Source organism: Falco naumanni, chromosome 3 (assembly GCF_017639655.2).
Source record: "Falco naumanni isolate bFalNau1 chromosome 3, bFalNau1.pat, whole genome shotgun sequence".
In the NCBI taxonomy this organism is placed as follows: Eukaryota; Metazoa; Chordata; class Aves; order Falconiformes; family Falconidae; genus Falco; species Falco naumanni.
The window spans coordinates 64,688,175-64,713,374 of NC_054056.1; the positions used below are offsets into that span (position 1 = coordinate 64,688,175).

The 25,200-nt window shown below is 35.8% G+C and overlaps 1 protein-coding gene across 1 annotated transcript in view; it reads right to left on the reverse strand.

Moving 5' to 3' along the window:
- Positions 1-25,200, reverse strand: part of ROCK1 (Rho associated coiled-coil containing protein kinase 1) — a 92,097-nt gene that overhangs the window by 46,651 nt on the left and 20,246 nt on the right. The window contains exons 2-10 of the mRNA XM_040585360.1: positions 13,810-13,891; positions 9,991-10,091; positions 9,041-9,178; positions 7,671-7,846; positions 4,832-4,916; positions 2,823-2,967; positions 2,403-2,541; positions 1,051-1,142; positions 708-867 (exon numbers count right to left, since the gene is read on the reverse strand). Of these exons, the coding sequence (XP_040441294.1) occupies positions 708-867; positions 1,051-1,142; positions 2,403-2,541; positions 2,823-2,967; positions 4,832-4,916; positions 7,671-7,846; positions 9,041-9,178; positions 9,991-10,091; positions 13,810-13,891 (1,118 nt within the window). The remainder of the gene's footprint in view (positions 1-707; positions 868-1,050; positions 1,143-2,402; positions 2,542-2,822; positions 2,968-4,831; positions 4,917-7,670; positions 7,847-9,040; positions 9,179-9,990; positions 10,092-13,809; positions 13,892-25,200) is intronic.

A 25,200-nucleotide genomic window follows, 5' to 3' on the forward strand; every position in this document is an offset into this window, starting at 1 on the left:
ACAATTAAAAGCAGCTTTCAAAGAGAAGTTACTGAGATATTTTTTATAATGTAGATATAACTATCCATAGTGTCTACAATAATAATGACTGCTGGAAGTATGAATTAATATAATTTTAACTGATGTAATTTAAAGTCTTCCAAGCAACAGTAAAAAGCATAAGGCATCACAATCTCACGCTGCAGTGGATGAGTGCTTTAGAAGAAAAAAAAAAAAAGAACTATGACACAGATAACAAGCAAGCAGAAAATAATTTATTTCTAGTAAGCCAAAGTTTGATTTATCACATGCTAAAACACTGATGTAAAGTATGGAATCTTCATATACAGCTCAGGAACAGTAATTTGCGGTGAAACAAAGTGACATTCATATCCCTGATTCATGACTCTACATACATAACTCAGTGGTCTGCAGGCAGCTCTGCCTAGTAGCAGCAACAGTGGATTTTTCTGGCTTAGATTCTGCAGCACCACTGTATAATATTCTTAACACAGAATAAGACATTCACAAAGTCAGTGTGATATTTTAAGACACTGATGACTAGCAGCGCTGGTTATCGATACTGAAGTGTCAAAAGAGTGTAATTTATTAGGAATCTGAATCATTAGTAGGAATCTGAATAAGCTTGTATCTAAATGCTGGTTGGTAAGAGTCAGAAATAATGTTGACAAAAGAACACATCATTAGCTTGCTTTCTGCATACATACCGACGGTTGCTGTAGTATGTAAATCCTACAAAGGGAAGCTGGTTGCCCACAAAAGCTTTTGGTATAGGAAAAGTTTCTTCCTCTCCTTTGTCTTCTTCAAGGTCATCAAAATTACTCGTGTCAATGTCACTACTTAAGTCAGGCACAACTGGTGCTACAGCTAGAAAAAAAGCAGAATAGTATGATAATAATCATTGTATTACTGAAGTGACTAAGAAATGTCTTTCATTGGTACAGGGTAAGTAAAACTTTAAATTCCATTAAAAGAAATATGGCAGTCCTTTTGCTAACATGATACACAAGTAAGCCAGATCATTGTCTCAGAGAACAGCATTATACTTACTGTCTCTGAGAGTTTCCCAAGCCCACTGATCATTTTTGAAGAAAAGGTGCCGTTTAATTTCTTCTACGCCATTTCTTCCTAACCTCACTTCCCTGTTAAAGAGTGTTTTGGTTAAACATGGGATATTACATAAACTATTCTGAAGCAAAGACTCATTTTAAAGCAGAATCTAACAATACAGACGAAAAATTACCTCCAAAACAATACAGACAAAAAAATTACAAACCAAAGTAAAAAGTACACATATCTCAAAGCTTTCATATGAAGATCTATACAGGAGCACAGCAGCTACATTTCAGAATAGAGTCTGGTTTTAAATCTTGACTATAAAAAGCCCTGCTGCTACTGTTCACACCATCACAGACTGGCTAGGCACCTGCCATGCAGCAGGCAGGTTCCATTTTCTCTAGGAGATCGTGCTGTTGTTTTAATTGCATGCAGCCCAGCAAATGCAACAGCCCTCCTTCACAGCACCAGTTCTCAAGCAAAGGTTACGCTTCTAGAAGTAGCATGGGTACAACAGGAGTGTACTCACAAAGTGAAACAGACCTAACATCCACCCATTTCAGATGGGCTTCCTGTGGGTTAACTCTACCCTGATCTTGAACGCCCACTAAGAGCTAAGAGTACATTAGGGGCACTCCTGCAATGCATCTTTTGCTTCAGCTTCACCAAAAGGAATCCATTTTCCATGCTCCTCACCACTGTGCAACACAGATCAATGTAACAGTAGCTGTTAGTAAGGAGTAACACTTCACATTCAAACTAAAGTTACAAGGTTGATGTACCCATAGTAGCAGCACTTGCCTTTCCCCACTATACATGCTACTACCACAAAGAGCAGCAGCAATCATCGGTGAACCGTCTCCCAAATACTGGGACTGGAGAAGATGAAACTGATGCTATTGCCTGTCTACCTCACAGTAACATCAGTTAGTAACTACTGCTTCAGGTTAGACAAAATGCTACTTCAGATTAGACAAAGTAACTTAAAGACTTAGGCTGAAGTTCTACAAAATTCTTGACTGACCAGTTACAACAGCATTTCTGTACTTCAAGCAAGAGACCAACAATTTCTTACATTGCTGTAGTTCAGAGAAGAATAAAGCCCAATTTCTACGAACAAGAACATTCAACTAACAGAAATGCATTCAGAGATCAGAAAAACACCTAACTATGGCAGCATTTAATGGAAACAGTTACCCTGCATTCCTCCCAGGACAGTAATAGTTTCACTTCTCTTGAGCAGTTTAGAAACCCACAAAAAACAAATATATATATGTTCTTTCAAAATGAGAAGAAATTCTCTTAACAAAGGCCTACATTCATTTTGAGTAAAGTTTAAATCTTACCTATCCGTTAAAAAGGCACAAATAAGATTTTTTGCTTCTTTAGAAATCTCATTGTCATCAGGGAAAGTAAGGGAGTTCTTATGGTTCATAATCTTACTGTATGTTCCAACCAAAGAATCTGCATAAAAAGGTGTATCACCTGAAAAGTAGCAACACAGAAATTAAAAAGCAGATCAAAAGTATTGTAGTTTCTATTTGTAACATTTGAATTACATGTGCAATAATCTAAGCAACTAAGTGAACAAACCAACGTTCGAGAACTGTGCCAGAATATTTTTTAAACATATTCTGTAAGTACCAGGATCAGTAAACCACTGCTTATGTCAGAAGAGTAATAACTCAAACAGTTAAAAACAACAGTGATTTTAATATGGAGTCTAGTTAAGTAGTGTAGTCAATTCTGATTATCCTACTACTCACCTACAAGCATCTCATATAAAAAGACTCCAACTGACCACCAGTCACATTCTCGCCCATAGTAACCATCGCCACCCTGGGACTTCAATACTTCAGGAGAGATATAGTCTGGCGTTCCCACAGCTGTATCGCATCGTACCATACCTTCCTACAAGGAGGAGGAAAACAGTCCAAATAAAAGATCCAGGAAGAGTTTATGCATCCTAAGCAACATCAACAGATCAGCGTCAACTTCCCTCAAACATTGTTTTTTGAATGGGTATTTTAACATTTTCAAATTCTAAGCTACCAAAACCAGAACAAAGCACCAGATCTGTCAAACACAGTTAAAGTCACTTCAAAAACCTCAGTTAATAGCACAGAAGCAATCAGAATTTTATCTAGGCCCTGTAAACACTGCACAGCCTCTCCTGCTCATGTCAGTATGAATGTGTCATATACTGACAGGATGTACTGTAAAAAGGGAAAGCTCCTGTTAGAATCATGGGATATCATCAGGGATTTTGCTGACAGAATCAGCTAAAGTGCAAGTTTTTCGCCTCCAACCCAATACACTTAAGGCTGGGAAGACTAAATGTAGACAAGACCTTAAAACTCTAAGCAGACAGAATTCAAAACAGGTAACAACTGAGAAGAACATTTGACTGTTCTTCCCACTCCTGAGAAGGGCTGGTAGAACAGAGATCAATTGCACTGGAGCTGGCATCCAGAATGCTGAAGCTGCAACCACGCACTCCCTTTCCAGTGCCATTCAAGCACTTCTGAAATAATCCTATGCCATTCCCAGAAATGGATCTTTTTATGCAATCCATTTATAAAAATGGATTTTGTTATGCAAGAAAAACTTGCATGAAAATATACAACTAAGTAAATATAACAAATATAAACCCAGTGTTGCATATGCAGCAAACCCAGAATGCACCTAAATTAAGTTCCTATGCCAAGCAGTTTCTCTCCCACAGAGTAACTTTTCTCTTTGAAAAAAACAGAGGAACTCAAGACTGGGATCATGACTACTCAGCTTTGTTCACAACAGCACAAAATGTAAGGTGTTGTTGACAGAAGTTTCCTTTGGTAATGCTAATATACAGCAGAGTTTTGTAATATTTTTTTCTTTTTCGGCACTTACAGCTTAAACCCTAGGATAATGTTTTTCTATACTTCAAAATTACTCATTGTTACGAACACAATCAAAGATAAATCTGCATTAAGTTAAAATAAATCCAACTTTTGTATCAGTTATTCCACTGAACTGTTTGTGACTTGAGGAAATTATTGAATTTGTACACATAACCTGCCCTTGGTTTTCATTAGCTGCTTTGCCATGAATAAAAGGCACCAAATACAGTGATGTACTCAAAAGCTCCTGGAATGTGTTGAGAACATAATATACATAGTACAGAGATTCTGTTAAATACCACAAATTTCAGACTGTTTTCCTCATATATATGCGCAGGCTGGCACAAACCAATCTGAGTTTTGTGTAGGGAACAACAGTGCTTCACAATACATGAAGAAATTGTTGCAAAGTAATTTTTTAGTGACCTCAGGACATAGTTTTTAAAAATACAATGTTCTTTAACCTGTTTCCTTCAGATTTACCATTTTCCTACCTCATCACATGGCTAATAAGTACAACCGGAATTCAGCAACCCATAAATTAATTTTGATTCTTTCATTACTCACTACCTAAAAATAATCTCACTTATTTGCATTAACTTCTGATAACCAAAGACTCCAAGAAATAATCCAGAGAATCTAGAGACAATCAAAGGCTTGACTTCAGAAAGTTTTTCTAGGTAACAGTATAGAAATGGATACAGTCCATAATTCAATAACCATTTCTGCATTCTACATTGTCATTGAATAGGTTGCATAAAGAACAGTAATGGGAACAGAGTGGAACCTGACTCTCCTCATCTAGCTAAAAAGTTTTCAGTATATTTCCTTTTCACTTTTAAATATGTTTTTCTTTCACAAACAGATAAGCAAAATAAAAAACATATGCTTACCTTGTTCATCTTCATACAAGTACCAAAATCTGCTAGTTTTAAATGACCAGCTTTATCTAGCAGCATATTATCAGGCTTCACATCTCTGAAAGAAGAAAACCATATTCTTTTAGAAGGAAATAAAAACAATTTAACTTATGAAAGCAATAAAAGTCAAGTATTTTTTCAGATTCAGTGTTACAAGGAAAAACACTAACATGAAAGCACCACTATTTGGTCCTTTCTACTGGCTACTGAACTACAACATTTTAAAATATTGTAATGGATGCAAGAATACAGCTTTAAGTTACCAAATATAACAAATCTGGACATTATCAAGTTCCTGAAAAACACTCACTGGTTTAAGTACCTCTCTGCTAGGATCCACCTACAGAAAAAAAAAAAAACATTCTGCTTCTGAGTTAGCTACCTCGAACAAACCTTGAAAACACAGCTTCTTCTCAGAAGCTATGAATTTTCAGAATTATATTAACGTGAACAAGTATTTTTGCATGCCTCAAAAGGAGTATTGCCTTAACCCATTTTCCACAAAGTACTTCCATTACAGAAAAAAAAGTTTTCATAAAGTAACTGGTAAAGTTCAGCACATTTGATGTTATTAAATATACTTACTGAAGCAGAATAATAGTAGGAAACAATTATCAAGAAAGCATAGCATGAATTTCACAAGAAAGTATATTTCAGGACCTCAAAGGAGACCTCTGACCATAACTGTCAAATGAAGTGCAGTGGAAATGTATCATTATACTCACAGAATAATTTTGGTTGGGAGGAATTTTTGTAAGATCTCTCATTAAATGCCTTATCAAAGTACAGCTAACAAAGTTTGAGTCAACTTCAAAGTTATAATAGGTTCTTCAGGGTCAAATCCAGTCAAGTTTTGAATTTCTTTCAAGGATGGAGACTCCACAACCTCTCTAGAACTCTCCCTCCACTGTCTGATTGCCCTCATAGTGAAAAAATATTTCCTAATTAATAGCTAGACACTCCTTTGCTGCAACTAGTGTCATCCATTGACCTTCATCTTTTCGGTGTGCACCTTCAAGTCTGGCTCTTCTATAAAGTCCTGCTGGGCAGCTGACGACTGATGCTGTCTCACCTGAACACTGTTCATGTCGTGAATGAAAACATGGTGCTGACATGGGTATCAGCCCTCTGAGGAACTGCTGGTAGCTGACAGTTGGCTGGACATTGTTCTACCTATTCAAACTGTATCTTTCCAATTTGGAAGGTCAAAAACCTTGCTAAAGTCAAGACAAACAACAGACATTGCTCTCACCTCATCAGTGGAGCCCATCATATCATCACAGAAGGCAACAGGGCTGGCAAGGCACACTTCACCCTTTGTAAATCCATGCAGGCTGTTCCCAATCACCTTCCCATTCACATGCTTGGAAAAGGTTTCCTGAGAATTTACTCAGTAAGATTCCCAAAGACTGCCCTTAGGCTGGTCAGCCTGCACTTCCCCTGATCCTCCCCACCTTGCCCTTCCTGGGGCAAGATGGGTGTGACATTTGCTTCTTTCCAGCCACCAGGAATCTCCCAATTGCTGCAACCGTTCAAAGGTGACAAGAGAGCAATATCATAAGGGTACTGGCTAGCTCCCTCATGATGCTCGGTATATCCCACCTGGTGCCTTGGACATGTGTATGTCCAGTTTGCATGACTGGAACTCATCTTGATCTTCCTCTGCCACGGTAATACTTCACTCTCCCAAGCTCAGCCACTAGGCACAGGAACCCAAGAGGCCTGAAAGCAGACCTTATCAACAACGATGGCAGCCTCTGCTGTTTCCATGTCTTTTGTCAATAGGTCCCTGATGCATTAAGCAGTGGGCCCACATTTTCACCAATTTCCTTTCATTCCTCAGATTTTAACAGACTAACTCCAGTGGAAAACAAATTCCAAAAAATCTGCTGGTGTCAAAATAATCTAAATATTCAGGAAAAAAAAATCACTGTGCTGCTGGCAATTTCGAATGCCTGCTTCCTAAAGCTTGCAAAATACATGTACAAATGGTTCATTCAGCCAGATAATTTATCCATTACATGTAGCGTAGCTACATAATTAATGATGCTCTATATTCTACTTGAGCAATAGATTAGTAGTTTTGCAAAAGCTTATGTGTTAACATGGATCTTCTGGCTGAGTTACAAATTGAGGATTTATATATTATGTCTTACTAACTCTTCCTGCATTTTCTGTTGAAAAAATTATTCTTTTGTTCCTAGTTAATGCAATTAATAACTAACAACAGATGAAAGTTCAAATATCAAAAAGAAAACTTCTCAACCTATCCAAGTGACTATATTTCAGTTTAGGGCAAGCACATAACATGAAACTAAGCCAAATCCCTTTGCTCTGCACCCCCAATTTTCCATCTTGCCCCTCACAAGAAAACATATGGCTGGGAGATTTTCCTCATATCGTTCACAAATTCTTGCTTAATGGGTCACTGAGACTTCAAATGCAGAACAAAGAATTAGCAATTCCTAACAGTGGATATTATTGCGGTCAAATTCCTAAATCATGTTTTTCTGTTCAGAAGAACCATTTTGGGGTGAATACGTCGATACCACTTCAGCTCAAGAGAGCTTGGTAAAGTGGGACAATTTTATTATTCCCCAAACAGAAGAACATCAGCCTGCTGAAAACCTTTACTTTGACTGTATCACCTCAGACTTGTAGTTTCTGATGGCAAGAACCTTTGAAGTTGTCAGATGGTATAATAATGAAGTAGTAACATCATAAATTTTAAAACTGCCTAAACAATTAACTGAAGTCATCCTAGCAGCACCAGGAATAAAACACTATGTAACAACACTTTTTTCTTTTTTACCTGTGTATAAAACCCATTGAGTGAATTGCATCTAATGCAAGTACAACTTCAGCAGTATAAAATCTTGCCCATTTCTCTGGAACATCGTAGTTGCTCATTAGATTTACAAGGTCCCCACCAGGCATGTATTCCATCACCATGTAAAGGTAACGGTCATCTTGGAATGCGTAAAATAACTAAAAAAGAAATAAACAAAAGCCAAGTTCCAGTTACCTTTAATCTTTTGCTTGTTGGAAATCAAAGGTATTTCTGAGCAAACGGTTTCACAGAGTAAGAGAATTGCTACAATTACTCCAGCAACTTTGTATCAAACAACAGATCTCCTAAAAAGGAACTAATCTCCAGAGTAAGTTTCAGCCACATCTTCAGTCCCTTTATATTACAAGGGAAGTCGAAGAGTCCTGGTTACAGTCAAAGTTCAGTGACTTTGGTGCAATAAATTTTGAGATCATTTCAAAGAATGCTCATTGCATGAGAAGACAAAATGCTTCCTTATTCCCTGGGACAATAGTTGGCAAATACATAAACGTGAAACTACTGTACTGTGAATATCTTCCCAATTCTGTGTTATTATTAAATATTTATTATTCTATATTTATTGTATAGAAAGTGAGCTTAAATTTTAATTAAGTAAAAATATTTCCCTTACAGTTGTCAATGCTCTGTTCAACATGGGTAGTACAAGCAGATTTAAGTTTTGTAACTTAAAACATTTTGAAAATCATGAAAGCACTATTCTGGACAATCACTCACAGATAGATTGAAATGTAGTTATCTATTTGACCTAAGTAAATCTTGAATCATTTTTTTAATTCTAATCTAACAAAAGAATTCACATGGTTAAGGGCAAGAACATTTTAAATTAACAAGTTAACATGTGCACACACAATGCATGTTGACTGCTTCAGGCACACTCTTTTAACTTCAAAGGCAGCAATGCCCCCCAGAAAATTGTCAGTGATAAGACTGAAATAAGGAAAAAAATAACCTGAGCAGGTGTAATTTGCAGCCAAATATACACACAAAAATTAGGACATACAGCAGCTGTGCCTTAAGAATAACTTTCCAGTATGCTGGATACCTCAAAGAATTACTGTAAGGCCAGCTCATCAATATATATCTGGCAAAGAGTTTTAATAATAAACAGAATAGCTTATCTTGGAAATGTTATAAAAATATACAATTTTGAAGTGTGTGATATCTGCTATTTGTTGTGTACAGCATTCTTAATAACGTATTTCCCTACCAGACCAATACAAACAAAAAGGGACTTTGAAAAGCTAAAAATGAAAACATGTAATTCCCAGTCGTGCAGTGTTGTAATAAAACTATTCTACAATGACAGTATTTTTAAAAGAGTATCACTATACCTGAACAACCCAGGGACTATTAGCAAAAGCCATAATGTCCCTTTCTTCCCAGAAGAACGCAGAATCTGATCTTTTTATCATCTCAAATTTGCTGAGAAGCTTCATAGCATACACTCTCCTTGAGGATTTATGCCTTACCTATGACGACAAATGTGACACACAGGACAGATTTAGCTTGCTACATTAACATATGAAGAATACCACTGCATATATTACTTTCCCTGCCTCACTGCTTAACAAGTTTTATAAGACTCTTCAAATTATTGTAAAAAGTTATATACTGTAGGTCTACAGAATAATTACATTCCATTATCTGACAATATATGCATTGCTCTTAAAATACTTGCTAGAACTATTTAACATAAAAGTCCATAGGCATAACAGTCGCTTTGTAATTTGTAGGTATGTGTCTTTAAAAGGACAAATATTGGCACCTGTTAAATACTATAAAGTTAAAACTACAAGCATTTCCCAGAGTTCATTAGCAGACATGTATACTTGCTGCTGTATTTCCAGTTTCTCCCACCAGTTCCCAATTTCATGAAGCGTGAACAAGCCTTGTTGCTAATCTATCTCAAACAACATACGACATCTCTCATCTGTGAGAACTATGTCCACAAAAATCTGGTGTAGTCCCTGACCTGGCAGAAATTCTTTTAGTCCTGAAGATTTGTTCAATTGTCCATGTATACGGTGGCAAAGGCTAATTTTCTTGATTATTTTAATAGAGAAGCACTACTACAATGCAAAACAACTACTTATGCGCTTTGAGAGTACTGAAATACGACATTCTCAAAACACATTTCCATGAGATAAAAAGAACCAAAATTTCACTGAGCTAAAGGTTTTAATATTATAAGACTGCATCTTCTGAACACTGTATTCAGCAACAGCTGCATGAGCAAATACTACAGAATACATTCAAATGTACAAACAGAAACATAACTTACCAACTGAACCTCCCCAAATGCCCCTCTACCGATCACCTTCACTACTTCATAATCTTCAGCTTTCATGCGCAGATCTCTCATTTTATTTACCGTGTCTTTATCTACATAAAACAAAATTCACATTTCATATATAATTAATTTAATTAAAGCCATTCATGTCATTTCAATTTTTCATAATTTTTAGAAGATGTGCTGCTTGAAGAGCAGACTTCCTTTTGAATCTACCTTCCTATTAGAAACCTCTGTGCAGAATGTATGACTTCATTCTCATTACCATAGTAACCTCACATAAACATAACGCAATGACTCTACTGTACAATCAAATTACCAGAGATGTTAATTCGGTAATTTCTTTAAAAATAATTACCTGCAAAAAAACCCTACAGAAATTTCATATCCAGAAAGATCTTGCTTGTAAACTGATTGGTACAAAACGATTATTTCTGGACAAATACCCATCACATCCGAAAAAATATCATAAGTTACACATATAAGACACTTTAAGAAAATATTTTTTTTAAAAAATTCGCTTTCCATTTTCTGTACTTTTATTACTTCTAATACTCAAAAAGTAGATTTTAATTTAAAACATGCAGTGGGAAACGTTGCAATTATTTATATAAACCCGTCACTCTACAAACTACAATAATTTACAGACTCCCAATGGGCAGATATTCTAATTCCAAATTTGGTCAAAGATTAAAACAAGCTATTTTAATCCATGTGGGTCAACATTGGCATGGGATTACATGGAAAAGCTTCATGCTTCAGTATTTCTAAAAGCAAGGAACATCTTCTAAACCAGATATGCTTCTAATAAAATTAATTATGCAACAATATTTTATTTTCAAAAATAGTATTCTAGGCCTAAAAGCAAAGTCTAGAAAGAAGTAAGGACAGGGCAAGAGAAAGAAGGAGAAATGTCATTTTTAAAGCTCATATTTTAAAAAAGTGATCAGGCAGATGACAGAAAATAACCATTAGATTTCTACCTACACTGGCCGTTATCTAAAACAAGAGCAGCATATGTACAATTAAAATTGAGTAAGACTATTACCACAACAGGAACAAACATAGCTTTGAATAAATACTCTGTGGCATTACTGTCTAATGTAAAGCCATCCCTTTACAATGCAGCATACCACTAGCTGATTTCAATACGTTATATTAAAATTGTAAATTCTGACAAATTATTTCACACAAGGACCAAAATATTCAGGAATTTAAAAAAACAATGCATTGCTTTATTTGCCCTGGTGAAATCTGACCTATAGTGGAGGATGAGTTAGGCTGCATGGAACTAAAATGCAGCAATTATCATGACACCGATTTTCTACTTACTGTTAACTTACTGCCTAGTAATCTCACAACAGGAGGTCCACCACTTCTGGATGAAAAATTCTCACATTCATGCAAAAGAAAGCTAGCACAATATGAGCATTTTAAATGGTTTTCAGTCATAAGCCTCACCTATGGCCAAAACAGAATTAAGGAAAACACATCTGAAAAGCAATCTAAGCTAAGGATTTTTAAATAGTGTAAACTGGGCTCGTGAGCAGTTGCAAATTGCAATTTACTGCTTGAGACATACAAAGTCTCAATTATCTTCAGACGATATGTTACAGTAACAGCAGCACTGGAAATCTTACCTCCATATTCTATGATTTGTTAAACAAGGTTTATCAGGCAGCAATGTATTTAAACAGGCAGCTCCTTATCTCCCACTAACAGTGGGGGGCCCAGCCAGCTTCCACTGTATGAACAGGCAGGGTAGCTCCCGTGGAAAAAGACCGCATTCTGCAGCTTACCCTGGAGCCTGATTGTAAGCTTGGACACTGGCTTGACATAAACAGAGTCCCTGTCGCAAAGTGGGCTCCCAACCAGTGATTTCTTTATTCTTTTAATTCAATACGGTAGAAAATTAATAAGGTTCTACATTTGTGAAAATAACCCTCACAACCTTAGGCAGTAGAAGCAGGTTTTGGAAGCTCCACAAATATACAATGTAAACCACAATATAATAAGAGGGGATGAGTGGCATACAGAACAATCAGTCTATAACATAAAGGAAGGAAACTCCCGTTTTATTTGTAATCTGGAAGTTTATTTTAAAGTTCTAGAACAGTGGTGCAAGCTGTCTGGACAGTTAATACTACAAAAAGATATTTTCAACAGTTTTCTATTAGAACTAAAATAAAGATGAAAATGTTCCTATATGTCTTTTTTTTTTTTTTTTTAAATAGAATTCTGAGACAAACTATACTTCACAGCTCCTTCTAAGGCCACTAGTCACACAACCACAGCTTGCTTTCGTATTTCAGCAAACACAGCAAGATTAGTATTCTAAAGGCAGTTTCATGTGAAACAATGTGGTCTGTTTTTTGCCCTTGTATTACTTCATGTCATATCTTACACAGTATGTAATTTATACCTACAAGACATTTTGTTATCAGACTGTAAACTCAAGTTTTCTTTTCCTTTACTCAGTCCCAATGGCAAAAGTGAAGCTCTCGAGACTCACTAATGATTTCACTATTCATAAAAGTTACACTAAAATTATCTGTTGCAATGAGTATTTCCTTTGCCTGACACAACTTCTCTTTCCTCCAAGAGTTTCATCACACCTTCTCTGTAAATAACTGAGTATACAAAATGTGCATGTAACGCAGTGTACAATATCAAATATCTTTTGAACTGTGAAAAGTTAAACTGAACATTTGAACTCAGGCCTTTCAGCAAATGGCTTACATGCAAGTGAGCCATCAACTAGATTCAGTAGACTCATATATTACCACAAATGGGGAATAATATAAAACAAAACTATCATTGCTTACAGCTGCATCAAGTAAACTATTTGAAAACACCTTAGAAAGAAACAAAACCGTACATTTCAATAAAGCAAAGACAAAAGTTATTTTAGTTAAATTATATTTGTCACAAAAACTATTTATTGCAACATTTAATTGAGATGCTTAAGCCTGTAAAAATCTAGTAACATTAGTTTAATTTCAAGGCTAGGCCATTCAGCCCACAGGTAGAAGCAAGTAGTCTCAAATCAGCAAATGTCTCTGCCATGATTTCCAGAATTTGTCAGTTTGGCAGTCTTTACAAAAGACTTAACTTTTAAATGTCTTTTTTTGGGTTTGGGGTTTTTTGTATTATTATGAATATTATGGAACCATAACTTTAAAAAAAATATCAACTTTATTAATTTAAAATGTTATTACAGAGTAAAATGTGCAGGAATCTGGTAGTGGAAAAATATAGAGTAAATACAGAGAATTCTGCAGACACATCAGCTGCATGCACAAGTAAATTAGTATAATGATTTCATGGGATAATGAAAAAAGACCTTTTATGCTAAACAAAGTCTACAAAACGCATGCTCCAGTCTGTCAATGAACAAATTTTAAATATGATTTCTTGACACTGTATAAATGTTATGTCATTTTACTGTTAATTGCTTATGATATAATAGTACATGAAATTACAAAGCAAGTTATGAGAATCCAGAGGGTTGCCAAGAACAAAGATAACAAGCCTTTCTCTTAAAAGGCTTTGTGCCACTGAAAACAATGCCATTTACAAGGACAAAAAACTTGGACATTCAATTGTTGGGATCAGATTTGTATAGACAGCTGTCAGTTCTCACTGGGAAATAAATAAATAATCAGGCTCTTAAAGCAACTTGCACCCAGACACGTAATGCATCCCAGAACCCCAGTCACCTTTCAAAAAGCTAGAACCACATTTCTATTTTTATTTTTCCTGGTGTTTACAGTCTTTTGTTACTTAGTAACTGAAACATTAAATACTTACACCTGTTTAAGAAGTTATCAATGTTTTTGTTTTTTCTTAAGGCAGGAAAATCCAAGTCATATACCAAAGCATCTAATCCATCCTGAAAAAAAAAAAACAGACAAACCGCCCCAACAAGCAAAATTAGGTGTTTGAAAAATTATTGCACATGCTGTTAATTGAAGAGACAAGATAAAAACAGTTGTCCTTATCAATTTTCCATACAAATGTAATCATTCACATTTATTTAATGGTTCAGTTAGCAGTTACATGAAACAGCTGTTACTCCTCCACTTCCACATTTCTGTCCATCCCAAAACAAACATGAATTATTAATTACCTTAATTACCTCCAAATGCACATGAAAAAAAAAGGCTTTGCAAATAAGAACAAATAGCGGTTCTAATAAAATTCAATAATGTTAAAAAGTCACAATGTATCACACAGTAGGCACTTGAACGTTAAGTGGCAACTGGCAAATAGCACAATGACGGCAACTTAACCCCCACATTTCATTCACTGAATTCAGACAGAATTTTCATGAACAAGGTATTGGTCATTCTAGGAATGAACAGCCACAACCCCATCTGGCATTACTACCATGGAAAACATCCCTATCAACAAAACCAAAGCAAAATAAAAGCCACCAAAAAAACAACAGAAAAACACAACCACAATAAAACAAGACCTTAAACCTGTCATTGTCTAAGTGCCATAGAATTCCTGACTTAAAGTTTAAATCTAAATTTTACAACAGGTATACAGGATTCTTCAGTGGATTCATTCTCAGAAAAAACTATCCCCAAAGTATCCCCAAAGCAGATACTTCAGTTGAAAACCACAGATACGGTATCTAATGAAAAATAACCTAGTATTCTAGGGAATTATATCACAAAGAATCAAATAGCATTAGGGAGTCTCTCCACTAGGTAATATTTAAGTGACAACTGCAAAAATAGAAAGGAAGGTCACAAAATACACATTGATGGATGTTAACAAAGCTTGCAAGGGAAGTAATGCTATTTACTTGTCCATTCCGTACCTGTATGTCTATGGTATCTGTTATTGACCTGTGGAGAGTGAGGTATTAGACCAGACATATCTTTGGTCTCATCAGTTCTGATCCGATTAGACAGCATCTGACTGTTTTCAGCTTTTATAAAATTATGTAATACAGGACTGAAAGCTGAACCATCAGTCTTTGACCATTACATCCATCAAGTAAGTACGCCTGCAGAAAAGCTAGAGTAAAAAAAAAAAAAAAAAGCTTTTTGAAAGCTTATTTTCCAGGAAAACTTATTGGAGAATAAACTTGATCTAGATCAAAAAACTAGTCTTTAATGCCTCAATTTTTAATTCAAACCTATTTTCCCCCCTCAGTCTATAGGGGATTTTAAGATATAAAAAAATCAAATGCTATCAAAATAAAAATCATTTATAGACTTGCAGTCCTCACTTTTGAAATATCTGAGACAGAAATCATTTACTTCAGATACAACTAGAACAAGCAGTAAAATCATGCTAGAATTGGAAAACGTGTAAGGAAATAAAACTACAGGGATTATCAGAATTACTTTAAAGGGTGGATGTTTTTAAATTTGTTAACTTCATAAAAAAACATTCATGTTTTAAGTTACCTCTCCATACAGTGGCTTAGTTTAAACTAAGAAATGTTACAATGCCAATGGTAAGAATAAAGAAAAACAACACGGTATTTTCACAGCAATTAAATAAAGTCAGGTTTTCACCTTGAGTGTATTAAAGGATCATCTTTATGGACTCACACTGATGATGAAAAAGAAAAGGAAATGTCAGTGAAAAAACATCTAATGGGTCAGCAATGTAAGTCAGAGAGTAAGAGGCCAACAACAATTAGGACTCAAGACAGATGCAGAAATAAAGCTATGGAGGGTAAGTGCAACTTACTAAAAAGTACCCTGTAACCAACCGAAAGATACCTTTTCCAAAGATACATAGTAAATGTCCAGGAAATCCACTACAGAATTTTAATTCTTAGGTAAATTCAACAGAGAAACCATTCACCTTAGATGTGAACTCTTTCAAGTAAAACACTTAACAAAAAAACCCTTTGAAATACAGATTCAAGCTATTGATCTTGCATTCATTTCAAATCCCACTTCAAAATCATGCAAACATATAAGGAAGCCGCCTGGCAAGAGCTGCTTATTTAAAAAGTTCTTTTTTTTGAAAAATAAATTTTTATTGAAAAATAATCAGCTCCCCTTTGCTACAGTATCCAGAGAATAAACTAGCCTCATTCAAAACTTTTAATTAAAAAAAATGTAGGGGTGGGGTGGTGTTCCTACAGTAATTAAGAGCCTTGTAAATCCTTAACTCTCCAAATCATAAATTTTTTCAGCTAAGCTTAAGGTAATTTTAGAGAATTGTGAATAAAGTAAGTAAAATATTTGGGATACCTACTGTAGAACATAAAACATGGAATAGCCTTTTTATTTCACTTATATTAGCTAAACCAGAAGAATCTGTGAATGCTACAAGCTCTCCCTGTACAAAGGGAAACACAGAAGCATTGCTATTTATAGTAGTATCGCTGGTGAACAAACGGGGAGGAAGAGCACACAAGCTCAACAGCAAGAAGGCAATGCCAGTGAAAGTGTTGCAGGTCACAGAGATGGGAATACACGACCAAGTTTTAGCAATAATGGTTAAGAGAAAAAAGGGTAAAAGCCAAATGGAAGGAGACAGATCATTATTGTTGATGGCTGCAAAGGTAACTCATCTCTTAGCTTTCTTGTTTCCACCTTGCTCAGTCTTTCAATACGCCATCTGACTTTCTTCCTAATAATGAAAGGAAGCAACATCTTTCCTTCAAGACCTATAGAAGCCACAGCCACCTCCTCTTGAAGGATACTAAGATGTCATAATAATAGGCAACCAACCATACAGCCAATAGTTTAACACACTTTATTAAAATAAGAAAGTGTTATTTTTACAATGGATTTTTTCCCCACTTGGATGGGTTCAATATATTTTTAGTATGTATCTTCACTAAATACACCACATCCCATACTTCTTAGAAACATATTGTAGCTTAGAGGTGTTTTCAGCTAATGCTAAGTTCTACCTTACTCTGTCATTACAGAGCAATTTTCCTGTTTAGCTTTGAGATCTACACAGACTATTCCCTTTTATGTTAACAGTTAAATTAGACTACTAAAATAAATTGGTTTGTAAAAGCAAATGTACAACTTACACGGTAACAGTATTTCAGAGGTGATTAAAAAAGAACAGGGGAAAACACTTCCTTTCTGACGTCCTTCACTCAAACAGTTTCTTGGTCTGATAAGAGTCTTTTCTGTATCACAGTCATTTAATGAAATCATAAATAGTTTCATAATCTTTAAAAATACCACATTTTAACCTGAAATTAAAAGGAGGCATACTAGGAAGCCATTACAATGTGCAGAGAGTTCTTCCCTATGAAACCAACATTTCCACATATTCGGTTGGTTTCATTGCATTCATTACTACACCACACTTCAAGTTTCAAAAGAACAGATATATGGAGTAAAATCAAAGGTCAGACTGGACACATATACTGCTCTGGAGCTGACAATAAGGGTGTCTAGGAAAAAGCATAGGAACAAGTCCAGCATATGGTAGCACTGCTCTGGTGTATTCATGAGCCAGCAATGGCACCGTCATAGTTAATAGCTCTAGCCAGAATTTTCATCAGTGATTTTCTCTAAACATTTTCTCTATCTTAGCCTCTTGCATTTACAGCATCATTTAGATATGAAATCCAGCGCCTACAGACTGTGTGAAAACATAATTGATTTTGAGCTTGCCATTCTTCAGTCACAAAAGGAAAAATTATTCTTTACCCACCTGCCACAAGACAGTTTTACACACTTTCATCATTTCTCTCTGGGTCATCTCTCTTCCAATTATCCTTGTATGAAAGCTATTCTATTTCAATTGCTATTCCAATTCCCACCGCCACCCTCCAGTGCTTTTTTATTTCTACTATCTACTTTTTCAATCAGGGAGGAAACTGCAAGTAGTATTTAATTTATGAGCACACTCTAAGTATACAATGCAGTACAGTATTTCCTGTTCTGTTCTTAATTAAAGTTTTTAACTGAAATATCTGATTAATTTTTATAGTCACTGTTTACTAAACTGATTATTTCATAAAACCAGGTACTATAAATCAAAGCTAGTTCAACATTCAACAACAAAAGTACATCAAAATGAGAGGTTTTTCTCCTGTGCACGCACTCAACATTCATCAATGCTGAATTTCTCTTGCCACTTTTGATCACTCAGGCACCAACAAATATTAATCTCTTCTGTGATTTGCTATAGCTTGAATTTTTACTACTCCATTAATCACAAAGCACCATTTCAGATCACTTATGATAGCGATATAGCACAGACCTGTTAAACTCCATTACTGATCTGTTTTGAATAAACTGAACACCATCTCCCACTTCATTCATTCACCAGAAAACAAGACTAGCCTAAAGCAGCTTAGTTCTGATAAAAAGCTTAAATGAAGAGCCTCCTCAAAAGCCTTTTGTTATCCTCATACTCAGCAATTACTTCAATGAACTCCATGCAAAGCGTGACTTTCTTCCACAATACATGCATTAGCTCTTCCCCATCACAACACCTACGGACTCACTTGTTCTGCTACTGGTCTGGGGGCTTCTGCATTAATGAGAAGATTTTTTTTCTTCAATACAAAAAAATAATAAAACCCCTATATATTTGCCATCTTTCTTACTACTGTTTTCAAAACAGTTTTAAGCGCTAATGTAAATAAACACTACGGTTATTCATACACTTACATGCCTTAATGAGACACAATCAGGTACAAAAAAGATGGATAAGTATCAAGCAGCCTTAGTGTCTCAGCAATCCTACTGTGTTATTTTGTCCAGGAAACTTTTCTAGTACTGGTTTAGTTTGAGAGAGATGCTTCAGCATGAATGCTGTAAAGAAGGATCCCATTATGGAAACTCCCCTAAGCTTTAAGAAGAAACATGCAGAAAGATTTCTGCAACAGCCTTTACTTTTACTTCCCCTTCATTTTTTCTAAAAATGTAGAATGCAATAACTTAAAAGTTATCATTAATATATATATTAACTACATGATCTATTAACATTGAATTTCTCAGGCTGTTACTAACTACTTTTCCTTAGATTCCTCTGAAATGCACTGCTTTTCTTCAGTCTGACTTAAGCACTCCCATATTAATGGAATTTCCCCCCACATTTTGGTCTATACCTATTTCCAAAGTTTTAATGCATCAAAATGCCAGTCCCACCATAACTATACTGGACTGCCTCACTCTGTAACTACTTTTCTTAACCTCAAAAACTCACTACGATTATGTAATTCTGGTTTTATTTAGATGTATGGATTAATATTAATGCAATTTTATAGTGAAATTTACCGTTAGGGTATTTCAAAATACACTCCATCAAGCAACTTCAATTCAGCAAAGCATATTATCTCAGGATTTGTAAGTGAAAATAAGTAAAAAACATAGTATATGATCTACATCATCAGGGTACAGTTATAGCATCTTTAAATTTTGAATTTTTTACTTTGCACACATTTCAATATGACATAGTATCATCTACTGGAAGCATATGATAAATAAAAATCTATTCAATTCAGTTAAAACTTTGTTATTGAGACATTTGTTTATTTTACTATTTATCTAGCATTCAAAGAACTAAAAAAAAAACCACTTAATGGGTATTACCAGCATACAAGTTTGCATTCCTTGGACTGACTGGCAGTTACCCAAGCTTAAAGTCTTTGCTACTTTCCCTTTTTTGTAGAGACCAAAGTCTTAAGATCTACAACTCTAACTATCCGTATTTTAGTTCCTTGTATTGTGGCTATTTTCCTAATTATTTCTATAGTACTAAACCCTCCATACTTTAAATCAACAAACCCACTGATCTTGATTTGCATGTGTTCATCATAATTTGTGATAACACCCTGTCATACATAAGTGATCTCTGCGGTCAACTATCAATACTGAGAGAGCCTATTTAAGTGTTACAAGTGAGAAGCTAGGTTTTATATCCTATTTTCAAATATGCATTAATTTTTTGAATTACCAGATCTTTAAATTGTCAGAGGAACCTGCAGAGGCTGGAGAAACTGGCAGAGCAGAATCTCATGAATTTCCACAAAAAGAAAATGTCAAGTCCTGCACCTGAGGAGCAACAGCCCCAGCAGAGTACATGCTGCAGGAGGGGCAGGGGTGCAGGGCTGACGAGCTGGAAAGCAGCTCTGCCAAGAAGGACCTTGAGTCCTGGTGGACAACAAAGTTACATGAGCCAGCAAGGTGCTCTCACAGCAAAGGCAGCCAACAGCATCTTCAGCTGTATTAGGCAGAGTATTGCCAGCAGGTCAAGGGAGATGATCCCCTCTACTCAGCACTGGTGAGGCCACACCTGCAGTGCTGTGTCCAGTTCTGGCCTCTCCAGTACAAGAGAGACGTGGGAATACTAGAACAAGTTCAGCAAAGGGCCATAGAGATGATTAAGGCACTGGAGCATCTCTTATACTATGAGGCTGAGGGAGCTGGGACTGTTCTGCCTGTGGAAGAGAAGGCTCGAGGGGGGAATCTTACACATACGTATAAAATGGGAGGGAATTAAGAAGACGGAGCCAGACTCTTATCAATAGCATCTAGACAAGAGGCAATGGACACAAATCAAAAGTATGAAATTCCATCTGAACACAAGAAAACACTTTTTTTTTTTTTTTACTCTGAAGGTGGTCAAATACAGGTTGCCCAGAGAAGTTGTCTCCATCTGTGAAGATATTCAAAACCTGACTGGACATGGTCCTGAGCAACCTGCTCTAGCTGACCCTGTTTGAGCAGAGGTCCCTTCCAATCTAAACAATCCCATTTCATGTACAACACCAAGCTATGCTTTTGGTTTACGTAAAGGTAGTTCCTGCAGTGAATTATCCTACCAAAATATCCTTTAACCCCTTACTAGTGGAGCAAGTGATAATCAAGATGGCCTCGTTACAAGGCTTAGCTTTGCATGATTCATGTTTTTTGCCCTCCAAGTAAGACCACAGCAGCCATTACTCCTTTGTGACAAGGACAGACTTCTGATATTACTGACTGAACCAAGAGAAAATCTTTGGCTCTTCCTTCGATACTTACTGTTTTGGGGAGTACCCTCCTGCTATTTCATTAGCGAGGAAAAACACACACATAGGATTTCCCTCTGGTGCCCAACATTAATACTTCTTTTTTTAAAAAAATGAAATGAGCAAGTTTAAGTTTACCTGAGAAACAAGTTCTAAATAGATCTATACAACTCACTAGGTTCAGGCAAGAACACCGAAAGCCAACTTGCAGGCCAATGACAACAGTGCTACCTACATTTTACCTAATCAAGTACACAGAAGATCTCTCTACCTAGTTTTAAGTTAATCATGTTCATTTATTTTGTTGTCCAGAGAACAGAAAACTGCAAGGTAGTAGTTCATCTTCAAAGCAGACAAATCACTGTAGAGAGTTACGACACTTCAGAACTTTCATTGCATTGTTACACTAGGCAAAGCACACAAACTGACATAAGAGCCTGAGTACAAGGCACTTGATTCATCATCCATTCTTCTCACCAGCCTGATACAATTCTATAGAACTCATTACTTTTTAATATCTTGCAATACTCATAAAAAGCTTTTGCAAATTTAGTTTAAATACATAGCTTTTAAGAAATACTTTTTTTTTTTTTTAAACTCAGTAAAGAGCTAAAAGTTTAACTCAGTAAATATTTAAAATCTCAATAAGGAGATCTTGAAACCTCAAGTCAGGATTATTGAAATCAGTATGGATTATGGCTTTCATTACAGCCTTTTTAAGGAGTTATTCCATGTGTAGCTGCAGACTTCACCCATATCACATTCTGTGTAGTTACATATAGAAGTACGTGTTCTTGCATTCTGTCCAAACACCAACTGTTCAACATTTTTACTGACAAATTCCTAGAGTGTACACCTACTACATGACTCAGTAAATTATAAATTAATACTGACATCTCAATATATATTGATACATACACACATATGTACCAAAATACAACTGTCACTAACACCAGAGACAACAGAACTCTGAACATTGTTAACATCCATATTAGCACTGACGAAAGCCTCAGATGCAAATCTACAGACGGGTATATATAAAAGCAGTAACACTCTTTCACAGGCATTTAGTTTTTCTGGGTGTTACTGTTTTTCCACTGCAGCAATGAATCTTACCACCTGAAACATCTCATAAAATAAAATAAAATAAAACGCAGTGCAAATCTGTGAAATTAGCTCATATACAGGAAGCATGCAAGAGTACTGTCAGTTTCTAGTACACATATAATTCGGAGAACCTACAGCCTCAGGCTTCCAATAAAACTGAGGGCAAGTCATAGCTCCTTCACACCAGAGCCCCTCTCTGTCCACTGACTAGATGCAGGAACCTTACATCCATAGATCTGTTCTGAATGACATCTGTTCAAGGCACTATTTTATGCCTAAAATTACAGGAAGTTCACATTGTCTGATGATGCCTTCCAGACAACACATTTCAGCGGGGTTTTTCTTCCCCTCAAAACTCAAATTTCTAACACTATAATACAACACTAATTTCACTACACTAGGGTATTTCACTGTGGTTAATAGTCTTTACATCCAAATTCCAATTTATTACATCAGTGTTTTATAATTTGAATTTAGCACAAGAATTAATTCCATTTAATATTACATCTTTAAGAACAACTATCAGATGAGAGAGCAGTATCTTCAAGGAAGATGAATATGGACCAAAATGTCATCAAAACTATAATTCAGTAAAATTTATTTAGAAACAGGTACAACAGACACTGAAGATAGTTCAGGCAGATGTGTAACAGCAGCAAAAGCTGACGCCTCTTAAGCAAAATTGTATCATTTTATTTCGCAGCAAGTGAGGTCTCTGGATATTTGCACCTTATTTTCCTTAAAAAAGGTTCACTTGTGTGGTTTTATATGCTCTATGGGCAAGTCTTACAAACTACAAAGCTTCTATACCAAATGTGGCACATTTTGCTATCAATAGAACACCTTACATAAAAAGACAAAAACAGTTGTATAACTATCTGGAGGGCTACATAGATTTTTGGTATTTTAACGTGTAGAAAATAAGAAAATAGATGGTGTACTTTAGGTTTAAATGATTTATCAAGCCATATTCGTCTCATGCTAGGATTAAATAAAACGTAAGTCCAGCTTCTTAAAACTGCCCTTTTCAATAAAACTGTTTTAAATGTGCTGAACACAAGCACATTTAAAGCATATATATATATTTAAACAGCATTAAAAGAAGAGAGAGTACTGGTGGTTAAAGAACTGACTGATTTTTATCACCATGGAAGCAGCATTCCACAGTGACCAGCACTTGGCATTAGGAAGTGCCTCAAAGGTCTAGCGTTCCCAGCTACTGTAACAACTGCAACCCGAGATGAGCAGCCAACCTGACACACATCAGGGTAACACTATCTGCACAAATACCTCACGGGGGAAAAAAGCGGCCTCACATCCTTCCAAATGCTTAAAGTTATCATATTCACCAAAAACACAAGGCAAGCCCTGTTCCTCCACCCAAAATGTAAAGTAACTACTTAAGTAAATAAATAAAAACATAACATTTTTAAAAGCCACATCTCACTTGTAAATTACATCAGCAAAAGTTCCTTTGAGGTCCCCACAGCCTTCTTGGTTATCCCAGGAGGACAGATTCTTCCACAGGCAGCACATACAGATCTACCACTTCTGGTTTAGAAGTTCTAATGCTTCACTTTAAAAAAACACACTTATAACTACCAATTCAGACCAATGGGAGTCAACGTCTAAGTAACACTCACTAGAAAGCAAAAGAAAGATGGATAAAAATTAACACTACAGATCCAAATACCGGTACATAATTTCCCTTCAATGAAATGGTATAGAAGACAGTCACATCAGAGATATGAAAGAATAAAAAGAAACTGTTTCAGTCCCAGCTCAAAAGTCTTAGGCTTCTCTGGGCAGCAGCCTGCAAGGATTCAGGTAAAGACTTCAATGAAAGCAAAGCAACTGCACAACCCCATTAAGAAATAGCGGTATTTAGCAAAGGAAACAGAACCCCCTCCACATCTGTTGCTTGTGAAATTGCTGTCTGCTGCTCAGATTTTTTCCAGGCAGGTATCCATGAAGCCAGACTTCAGGAAGTAAGCTTCAGTCAGTCGGACAAAATGGGAATCAGCAAGATACCAACACATTCTTAAGAAGAAACAGAATATGTTCTTACAAAGAACATAAAAAAAAGTGCACTAGCCCTTGTAAAAGCTGTTTGATATGCAAAACAACTTTAGATTTCTTAGTTTAACACATTAAGGTAAAAGTAAAGTAAATTCTCCCATCAATAGCTTAAACTGCTGCCTCTAGCTGCCCCACTATACCTTTGTCTGAAAAGTGTTATCTCTGCTATGAAAAGGAAAAAAAAAAAAACAAAACCACAAACCCAAACACATTACCAGCTAAGCCTGCAATACAGTAAGTTTGTGGAAAGGTAACTAATTCTTCTGTAAAGCAACAATACCTCATCAGCCATATAGTACCTCTTGTCACCTGACCTGGATTAAGTTCGCTGCAAACAAAATTCTGTGTTAACTATAAACAGTAAAGTATAGAACTTGCCTTTTGATTGTTTTATCTTTAGCCTTGACAACTCAGTCTCTTCAGATTATATTAGTTCAATAACTATGCTTTAGAAAAGACTCTCCAAAAAGCTGTATCAAAGGAAAAAAAACCCCTCTACTACTAGTAATACCATCTAGTCCACAAAAAAGAACACAGTGACTGGAGACAGAGGCTAGACAAACTGAAAGGCAAAAAAAGTACTTAATTTTTTAAACAGAGGGCAGACAATTAATTTAATAGCTTTCCAAGAAAGAGTGAGAACATCTTAATTTTTCCAGCAGCCTGGAAACACTGCACAAAATCTCCCCTATCCCCCACCAAAAGGGAAATTCTTCCCAGAACTCTAGAACAAGTCAAAACACTTTTTCAGTTAGAGATGAATAGCCATGACAGAACTCCAAAAAAGATTATGAAAGAATTATACTAAAAACACTCTATAGAAACTGAAATAGTAATCTGTAAAGCTATATGTCTTTCTTTACTGTCACATGCAACCCACAGCCTGCAGAAAAAAAAAAAAAAGAAAAAAAAAAGAGAAAAAAAAAGGGGGAAGTTGAGCACAACTCAACTCAAGCAGAGTTATCAACTGTGAGAAGCTTCTCCGATTGCGCAATCTCCTGTCAGAGATCTAGGGACATTTCTGTAATAAACATTCCATCACAAGCAAT